General features: G+C 32.5%; 1 protein-coding gene and 1 long non-coding RNA gene across 2 annotated transcripts in view; both read right to left on the reverse strand.

Annotated features, from left to right (window-relative positions):
- Window positions 1–231: 231 nt before the first annotated feature.
- On the reverse strand, window positions 232–4,447 carry LOC111085916. The gene is made up of 3 exons (XM_022386748.1): window positions 4,435–4,447; window positions 3,532–3,996; window positions 232–1,288 (listed from the first exon to the last, which is right to left on the reverse strand). Exons 2-3 carry the CDS (start codon window positions 3,982–3,984, stop codon window positions 1,262–1,264), a joined length of 480 nt encoding a protein of 159 aa, XP_022242456.1. The 5' UTR covers window positions 3,985–3,996; window positions 4,435–4,447; the 3' UTR covers window positions 232–1,261.
- A 338-nt stretch (window positions 4,448–4,785) lies between these two features.
- Window positions 4,786–10,619, reverse strand: part of LOC111085918 — a 22,016-nt gene continuing 16,182 nt past the window's right edge. Inside the window, exons 4-5 of the long non-coding RNA XR_002610683.1 lie at window positions 8,588–8,593; window positions 4,786–4,828 (exon numbers count right to left, since the gene is read on the reverse strand). This is a non-coding gene — a long non-coding RNA (uncharacterized LOC111085918). The remainder of the gene's footprint in view (window positions 4,829–8,587; window positions 8,594–10,619) is intronic.

The raw sequence follows: 10,619 nt of genomic DNA on the forward strand, positions 1-10,619 counted from the left end.
TAACAAGTCAGTAAATACACAGCTAGAAGTGTGACATTAACAACCGATAAAATGATAATAAATAGTTTTACTGTAAAACACATTAGATGGAAAATTAAGTATCGAAATAAGTTGAAAAGCCTAATTCAATAATAGTTCAGCCAGATAGTTAATAATAATGCATAAAACACAGCATATATATAGGAAATAAAATCCTATAGATATTGTATATATATGTATATATATTGTAAAATAGGTCTAGAGAAAACGCTGCATTGTGTTAAGTGTTTAGATATTTCATATTTGAACTATTTAATGAGTAAAGAATTATTTAGCAAAAATGCACACAGCAATTTCAAATGAGAGTTTGTCATGACGTCATAACGAAAATGGCATTGACATTAAATGCTGTTTACCTAGTATAATATTATTATATTAAAAATATTGTGTGGGAAATGTGGCTCAAGCTTCTATCTTCGACTTGATATTAACAAAATAAATGTCTCAATTGAACCGTTGAATCAACTAAAAGATAATACTTACACCGATGAGTAAAGTAATATGTTAGTTAGAATCTAAAATACATTTTCAAGTGAGATAAATATCTATTTGTCACTTATTTCTTCAAAGAGAAAATTGATTGATATGACGTATTTATAACAATAATTAGACGTCAGAGAAAATAGCACAACACAGAAACAAAAGACAAGTTTCACAAAATAGATGTCATTCATACTGTGCAGACTACTTTATCTGCTTAAACAGTTCCATGTTTATGTAAATGTGTGAATACTTTCTAATTATATCAGGTGCTAAAGAAACAATTAAAAATACAATTAAAAGTATAATAGATAAAACAAAAAAATCTTACGAAATAAATCACTTTTTTTAAAGAAGAAATAAAATAATTCGTTGATGGCCAGTATCTAATAGCACTTAATGTGTGTGGTATGAGTAGAATTATTACGTGAAAGAATGTTAGGTGGCGCTACATTATGTTCATTGAAGTATTACATGGTAGATACATGTGAAAATACTCTGTATTAAAAGTTATTCTGTAGTCTAATGTAACCTACAGAATTTAATGTAAAAAACTACCCGTTTCGTCGATTTTCAAATAGACATTTTGATCACCGATGTATGACTTCTTTGAACAGATATACGATTTAGGTCTAGTATTCTGGACAATGGACAATAGATGGCAGCACAATCTTTATGTACCATTCCCTTGAGCACTGCTTTAAAGGAGTCGTTTATTGCTGTCTTTGTACTCTTGCAAAAGTTAAAATTGGCTATTTGACTCTCCATTCTGTTGAAAAGAAAAAATTAATAAATAAATTAGTGTGTCGCTACTATTCAAAAATAATCAAATAAATGTAGTTGCTAATCAAGTTTAATTTCCTCTATTCTAGCATCAGCTTATTATTGTGTAGTTTAAACATAAACAAGTACAGAAAAAACTTTTCAAAAAGAAAGTAAATGTAGGGATGGCTAATATAAATCCTTCAAAAGTAATGCAAACAAGATAGTAGGGATGGCATTTGCATCATTCCTACATAATAGCACAGAAATACACAGTAGTAGAATATTAACAGACAAAATAGGGTAAATTAAACTCGATTGTGGTTGAATATTTATATATATTGCTTTATGTTAATTCTTGCCTGTGCTATTTTGTCGGGATGACGCAAATGCCGTTCCTGCTATCTTGTTTGCATTGTTTTTGAAGGATTGATATTAGTCATCATTATATTTACTTCCTTTTTGAAAGTTTTTCTTTGTTTGTTGTTGTTTTTTAATGCAGCGTTTCAATAGATATAGGAAGGTTATATTTATAACTTGGTTATAAATACAATGAGGTTCAGATTGTAATTTTTATTGTTTATCTATTATTGGCTGGTAATTTCTGTTTCACCCTGTACGTAAGCTTATTAAAGGAACACTAACATTCTGTAAAAAAGCTAACTTCAAGGGGTAATGATAACATCGTTTATACTATAATTATTTTTAATATTTTTAATTACTACTAGTTTATAATACTTATAAAAGCAGATACTCTGTTTGAAACTATGTCACCTCAGTGAAATTGGTTGACACCCTATTGATTTGGTTTTTGAGTTATCATGTAATAAAAATAGTGTAGAAGAAAGAAGAACAAGAAATTCAAACTTTTTGCTATGATTTTTACAGACATTTCTAGAACTTATGACTGAGTCATTACATAGATATTGTTATAAAAGAAAACACTGTACGGTATTGTAAAGTTCTGATGGCCTATTGAGGAGATATTTAAAATACTATTTCAATGAACAATCCGAGCCATGCCTACATAGGCAGTGCTACCGCCTGCCTGATATAACATAACACCCTTCTTTTGGTCCATTGGTTAGTTTGCTCGGACTACGAATCCGCAGATTCATGGTCCACGGCTCGTTGATGCAAAAACAGGTTCCGCAATTTAGGTGTTCTATAACAAAGACTATGAAATCTTAATATTCGGTCAGACAAAAGTAGCCCAAAAATAGGGGGATGAGTATTGTTGATTAGCTGCTTACTCTCTAGTCTATCATTATAAAAGTAGGGACAGCTTTACGCAAAAAATTCTGAAATAAACAAACAATACCCTCCTTACTTTAGCTCCTAAATTTTATATTTAAATGGAAATAGGACGTATTTCAGTGAACGCGTTTCTCATAGAAACAACTAATGCTCTAAGAAATATACTTATGTTTTAATGTTAAAACTGCCTTTTTAAAATAAAATAGCACGAGATATCTTGAACGTCTAAAGTAACTGCTTGGGTTGCTTTCGTGGAGATGATATGATCTTATATACGACTTTTAAGTTTTTTTTATTTTTATAGAATAATTGTTATTGAATTAGTAGTTTTTAAACATTGGGTATTCAGTTTGAAGCACTTTCAATTTCTAAATTGTCTGTTTAAAAAAAAAAATTAGTCTAAGAATTATGATAAATGATTTCGAGTGATGGTAACGAAAACTGATAAAGACATAACATATAATATAACAGAAACTACTCGGAAGGTCCGGAAAACCCAAAGAAGGATTGAGTTTCCTGAAATTTTTGAGACATTAAAAACTGGACATATATAGTGGGAGATCTCAAGTTTTGTGTTTGCGTAATATTTCACAAATGAAAATCTCTTCAATTTTCTTAAATAAAAAAACTAACATGCGGAGATGTTCGAACATCTCTAAATGAAGCATAAAAATATTTAAACTAATTAAAGACAATTAAAATATCAGTGTTAAACTGAGATTTTTTTGCAACAATCTGTTCATCTAGGTAAAATGCATCTAAATTAAAAGACCAGACCAAAGACACATTTATTCGTTAGTTTTCTACCCAAAAGTTTTTCCATACTTTTCAAAGATATTTAAACTAATAGCCAAGACAGGAATTAGGGTTAGTCTCAGGCCTTACTTCCAAGCCTGGATCAACTTTTCGGCGAAAAAGCCTGTGATAGCACTAACTCCTTGTCGATGGATTTCTGAGGTCAACCGAAGTTGATACTCTCGAACACTAACTAACCTCGTATTTCTTCAAGGCGTCCTCCACGGTGGTTAAAATATCCCAGAAGGCGCTTCCTCCATCCACATTAGCTGACCTTTGCTTACGGTAGTAGAAACCTGGATTGGCTGCAGCAGCTACCCCTGTTCCGGTTAGCAAGCCTGGGAGAGAACCAGGACCTAGGTTACCCAGGTTTCCAAGACCACTGTTAATCAGTGAAGAAAAAAGTGGTCCGGCAGCCGATAAAATATATAAGAACGACAGTAATGGTAAAAGCAGTAACAGAATAAGTGGAGATGATGATGATGATGATGGTGACAGCAAGTTAGTGAGGGAAGTCAAAATATTCGTTCCAATTCCAGTAGCAGCAGCGTCTTGCCTTGATGCTTCATTTTTGTTGTTGTCTGGCGTTATAGCGCTAGTAAAAACAGGGAGGAAACAACACACTAGTAACAGCAGTACCATAAGCCTCATCTTTATGTATGCCTATAGAGATAAAAATAATAATATGTGTCGTTACATGGAAAAAACGTATCCCATAAACTGGTCAAGTTAAAAGCTTACTATTATAACACTTCAAAAAACAGATTAATCGAAAAATTAGTCTAATGCTTCAGACAAATGCAAAACCACGTACAAGAATTTTGTTCTTTGACAACAAGCTATCTCAACGGAACTTCTAAGAAAAATGTCAGGTTAGTAGCTAAAACATTTAAAATCTACAACAAACTTTTAGCCATGTTTAAAAAAAAACAGAAAAAAAAGATCGTTCGAAATATTTATACCATTTCATAGCCTCAAAGTAATGACGTGAAGATTAAAAATGCAAATACACAAAGTACGGCCAAAAAGATTTAAGAATAGCAACAGTCTAAAACATTTAGCTATGTCTTTATATTAATAGAGCAAGAAAAATTCGTATACCTTTTCATTTGTCTCAAAATAATGGTGAGAAGGTTAGAATTTTGAAGTTCATGAATAATAACCATGAGCAAGAGATTTAGGTAGAGTGCTCAAATACCAACCAAAGACGGAGATTCACTTTGTACAGCTTCTAGATAAGTAGTGTACTTAAAAGTTAAATACGCTATAAAGACACTCGAGTTCCCGATCTGAGTGCTATGAAGTATGCAAGTCAACTCACAGTATATCAATATAGAAATGAATGTGACAAATGGGATATAAGCTGTAGACAAGAGAAGGACCCAGTTTATACTTATAATAATGACATAAATTGTTTGGAAAATATTATTATTAGTGGGGATTCTAAAACTATTTTCTGGCTAAAAAAATTTGGATTAAAACTGAAAGCATTCATCTTAGAAGTTTTTAACGAAATATAACTTCTAGGAAAATATGCTTTATTGATGTAAATCCTCTAATAACTGAGGGCTCACACTAGGACTTTTTCTCAAACTATAAGAAGTATGTAAATGAAATTAGTTATAGAACTTTCGTAACCGTATGACCATATTTCAAAGTGCTCGTAGTATTCTGAGAACAATCTTATATCGACAAGATGTCAAAAAATAAAAGACCATAAAACTGGATGTGCATACAAACCTGCAAGAATCCAAACCGTTTGTAAAGATTACGCTACGAGTGTGCAGTATTTTAAACACACACTAAGTTATCTCCTATATGAACACTGACTCAAGAGATCGTCTTTTTAAGAAATAAAAGTAACCAATCCTGTTTATATACGAATACAAGACGTCATAACCAATGCCGACAAAAACGCCTTTATTAGCCAGGTCTCCCTGTGTGGGAGATAAAGAAGAAAAGAGGAAATTCTAGAACGCAAGTTCGCTCAAAGTGTGACCTCTGTAACATCAAACTCAGTCGAGTCATCATTCAGGTTTTCATTAATGACGTAAGGCACTCCGGGCCAGGCGGACACGCTGAGTCAAGTTAAATATAGCTGTAATCCAGCCTTATTCGTCGGGTGTATTCACTTCTAGCCTTTGTGTGATTAATAAGGAACTAAACACTGAACAGGAGATGGCGTTGCTTTACTGCACGGAAACCTGGCCATAAACGTGTGAAAGGCATCATAAGTGTTTCCAATTCACGTACTGTAATTTCTTTAAACATTTCCATAAACGTGTGAAAGGCATCATAAGTGTTTCCAATTCACGTAATGTAATTTCTTTAAACATTTCCATAAACGTGTGAAAGGCATCATAAGTATTTTCAATTCACGTAATGTAATTTTTTTAAACATTTCTTACTTCACATATAAAATAACTTCCCACGATTCTCACACAGTGACCTGGACAAAATGATCGTAAAGTAATAATTCAGGTTCTCAGAAAATAATAATAATTGGTTGTAACTAGCCTAGAAATACGGATGTATCGTATTACGTTTTGTTCTAATTCATGACACAGATAGTGTGTCTAGACAAGAACTTTCGTTCAAAAAATTGTTCTTTATTTAGCTTAGAACAATTTATTTTATCGGCAGTTTTTTTACTCAACTGAAATTTAAATTCGTAAATTTAAAACACGGGCCAATGCTGGTAATATTTATCAATTCCAACGTACTGCATGTGTGTGTTCTTTAGAGGAATACTATACGAACTTTAACCAAATTTAGTGGAAAATCCGAGTTCATTTTAGGAATAAAGCACACACACACACACGCACACACACACACAAAGACTTATGCTTAAAGACAAGAACAATGGATAATGGACTTTAAATATAATTATTTTTTATTATGGAAATCTCAAGAATCAAACAGCTAAACAATTTTCGTGCAAAAGCAAAATTTTCATAACAAGAAAATTTGATCATCATTGTTTATAACACGTCATATAAATATATCATTTTCTCACAATTTAAAGATTATAATGCAACCTTTAGTATATATGCAAATATATATAAGTACATACATATATTTGTGTGTGTGTGTGTTTTTCATTTAATTCTGTGTCTTGTAATGATGTTACCCTGCAGTGTTGACACAAATATATTACAAAACTCCAAGAAAACGACTAACAAAATATATTAAACTTCGCAATTAAGAACGGGAGTTACTGGTTAATAAGGCAATTACTAAGTTACTTAGAAGCTGCGTAAAGCCTCTTTATCTGATACTTTCATTTATTTCCGATATATATTTGTTATTAAAGTATTCTGCTAATTTCCAGATGTTTAGATTTTCCGACAAAATACCTGTGTTGCAGAAAAGCGAGTATAATTTATAACATTACCTCATTCATTGTAGACTTATTAATTAAAAATTAAAACGATAATATTGGCAATAAAAAGTATTTCACCAATTCCTCACCAGGACTAGTGGAAACAAATATTATTATTATGTTCTAAAGTCAAGGTATTTTAATGAAGAATAAAGTTAAAAACAGATTACCTTTGAAGTTTACGTTGATGACATGAAGTTCTTTAAGTTACATTAAATAACATCAGAAGGAGCCACTGTAATGAATGTATAACCTAACCTTATATACAAATGTATTGTACGTTTAAGAAGGTGTGTATGTATATCTACATGTTAATCAGATTAATCTATCTAGTATTAGCATCAGATTTAAATATTTCTTCACAAGATCGTTAACTACAGGAAATCCACAAATAATGACAAACCAAATACATTTTTTTTTTCTCTCAGGGTGTGTTACTATGATTAAGTTCATTAATCCGATATTAAGCAAAGTTAAATCCATACCATACCGAGAGGGTACGTAAGAACCGGTACTGAAATGAAATCCGATTTCAATGGCAAAAGCAAATGAGAATGGTAACACAGTCATCCTGGACTGGATTTTATACAATTCGTTTGCTTTCCATATAAATAGAATAAAATGATAAAGTTGCTGTGATACACCAAGTCACTGGTTGAACAAATTAGCATAGATTTTCTATTGAGGTATGAAAATAGATCAAACCTTTTTTTGGTCATTTAATAATTGTCACCAGAGGGAGCTTGTTTACTAGCCTCCCTTCTGGTCAGTAGTTCATAATTAGTCATCTGAATCCTTGGGGTCTCTGACCTGGTCGTTAATCCCAGGCGTAGCTAAAGTGCTGTTTAGGTTGAAAATATCAAACTATATCTAACAGTAACGAGATAAATTATTAATGGAAATGGTAAGTTGATAATAATAAATAAAAGAATCAAACTATATCTAACAGTAATGAGATAAATTATTAATGGAAATGGTAAGTTGATAATAATAAATAAAGGAATCAAACTATATCTAACAGTAACGAGATAAATTATTAATGGAAATGGTAAGTTGATAATAATAAATAAAGGGATCAAACTATATCTAACAGTAACGAGATAAATTATTAATGGAAATGGTAAGTTGATAATAATAAGTAAAGGAATCAAACTATATCTAACAGTAACGAGATAAATTATTAATGGAAATGGTAAGTTGATAATAATAAGTTCAAACTATATCTAACAGTAACGAGATAAATTATTAATGGAAATGGTAAGTTGATAATAATAAGTAAAGGAATCAAACTATATCTAACAGTAACGAGATAAATTATTAATGGAAATGGTAAGTTGATAATAATAAGTAAAGGAATCAAACTAGATATTTAATTTGGATGAAAAGCAATGAGTTGATGACATTTTTAAAATTGCTTTAAAACAACTTAAGTTTGAATAGTAACACACTAGCAGTTTCAAATAAAGTTTATTAGATAATTCTATATCTTAATCATTACTGTAATAGCAGGAAGTCGTCCGTCGAAACACTGGTCTGACCCTAAGAGGCAAAAAATGTTCTGGAAGTTAAAAATTGTTCCAAATATCATAATGTTTTGAATCAAGCAATAGCTAATACCACATATTTCATAGTTTAAACCTGTATGAGAAACATCATTTTTTAAAAATTTTGAAACATTGCGTTAAAAAAAAAGACTACGGAACTAAATGCATTGACACCTGTATCCAAAACAGTGGTAGGAGTTAATAATGACACGAATACCTGGGTTATCGGTTATGGAAGAATGATTAATGAGGATGTGCTCTTATGGTAAAATTTATGATAATTAATTGCAACCTTGGGTAACATTCTGAAAACGACTATCATCATTACATCAGCCTGCAGAGTTTCGAGTTATGCACTGCAGTTTAATAAGAGTTCATGTATACTTTACACATACTTTTTCTTACTTTTTTGTCCCCCTTCCCCCAGTGAATCAGCGGTAAGTTTACGGATTTACAACGCTGAAATCCGGGGTTCAGTTTCCCGTAGCGAACATAGCGCAGCTAGCCTGTTGTGTATCCTTGCGTTAAAACATACAAACAAACTACATACGTTTTCAATTCATTTTCACGGAACAAAATTGATTTGTTTTGTTTTTAATTTTGCGCAAAGCTACACGAGGGCTATCTGCACTAGCCGTCCCCAATTTAGTAGTGTAAGACAAGAGGGAAGGCAGCTAGTCATCGTCGCCCACCGCCAACTCTTGGGCTACACTTTTATCAACGAATAGTGGGATTGCCCATCACATTATAACGCCCCCACGGCTGAAAGGGCGAGCATGTTTGGTGGGACGGGGATTCGAACTCACGACTCTCAGGTCATGGGTCAAGCGCCCTAACAACCTTGCCATGCCAGGCTCTTAAACATAATTACGTAGATGATTTGCTACTACTATTATTATTTTTATGATTGAATGCTTATTTCAGCAAACATTGAAAACGGTTCACGTTGAAAATCGAAATTAACGTGATATTAAAATGTCGCTTCTTTGTTATCAATAGAAAACTGAAAGTTTAAAGCCATCGATTATTTTTCTAAATTCATAGTTAATAAGTTTGTTGATTTGTTTGCTGTTAATCGCAAAATGGACTATCTGAGCTGTACCCATCGCAGAGATCGAATCTCAAACTCTAGCGTTATAAATTTTTAAACTTTCCGCTGAGCCATCGATGCCCAATTTATATGCATAATATTGCTTTAATTAGAAAAAAAAATTGAGAAAGATCCTAAACCCTACATTTTAATTATTTACGTTTGTTTGTTGTTAACCACAAAGATACACAATAGGCTATCTTTGCTCTGCCAATCGCGAGTATCGAAACACAGTTTTTAGTGCTATAAGCCATAATATTTACTGCTGAGCTACCGGGGAACATTGATTTACATATGAGTATGAATATAACTATTTTCGATAAAAATTAAATCGCCACGTTCCATTTTTGTTTTAAAATATAATATAATATTATGTAACTGATAGGCCCGGCATGGCCAGGTGGTTAGGGCGCTCGTCTCGTAATCTGAGAGTCGCGGGTTCGAATAAATTTCGTCACTCCAAACATGCTCGCCCTTTCAGCCGTAGGGGTGTTATAATGTGACGGTCAATTCCACTATTCGAGAGTAAAAGAGCAACCCAACAGTTGATGGTGGGTGGTGATGACTAGCTGCCTTCGTGTAGCTTTGCCCAAAATTCAAAACAAACAAAACCAAGCCTCTGCTCTGTGATCTCGGGCTATTTACTTCGATCTTTATTTAAAAAGCGATAAATTGCTAAAATAAAGCAATTATGAACTGTAGTCCTACTTCAGAATAAAGAAAGTAGTTCATTAATAAATAATATACAACAAATATCTTGTTCGGTTCCGATATAACTTAGATTCGGTTTGTTTGGAATTTTGCGTAAATCTAAACCAGGGCTATCTGCGCTAGCCGTCCCTAATTTAGAAGTGATAGACTATAGGAAAGACAGCTAGTCAATACCACCCACCGCCAACTTTTGGGCTACTCTTTTACTCTCGAATAGTAGGATTGACCGTCACGTTATAACACCCTCATGACTGAAAGGGCGAGCATGTTCGATGACGGGGATTTGAACCTGCGACCCCCCAGATTCTGAGTCGAGCGCCTTCCAGGCCATGAAGGCCTATACAACTTAGAATAAAATATTTTATTAATTCATTAACTAATATGAAAATGTAACAGAAATGTTTGAGAAAAGAAGCCACCTTTATAAATAGAAAAAAAAATTTATTCATTCGATAATGTTATATATATACATATAGAAATATTAGGGTGGCTTCATTTTTACTTTAAGAAATTTAAGGGTAACTGCCTTCCCACAAGTGGCTATAGACAGTGAAAGGCA

This window comes from Limulus polyphemus, unplaced genomic scaffold (genome assembly GCF_000517525.1).
Source record: "Limulus polyphemus unplaced genomic scaffold, Limulus_polyphemus-2.1.2 Scaffold711, whole genome shotgun sequence".
Classification (NCBI taxonomy): Eukaryota; Metazoa; Arthropoda; class Merostomata; order Xiphosura; family Limulidae; genus Limulus; species Limulus polyphemus.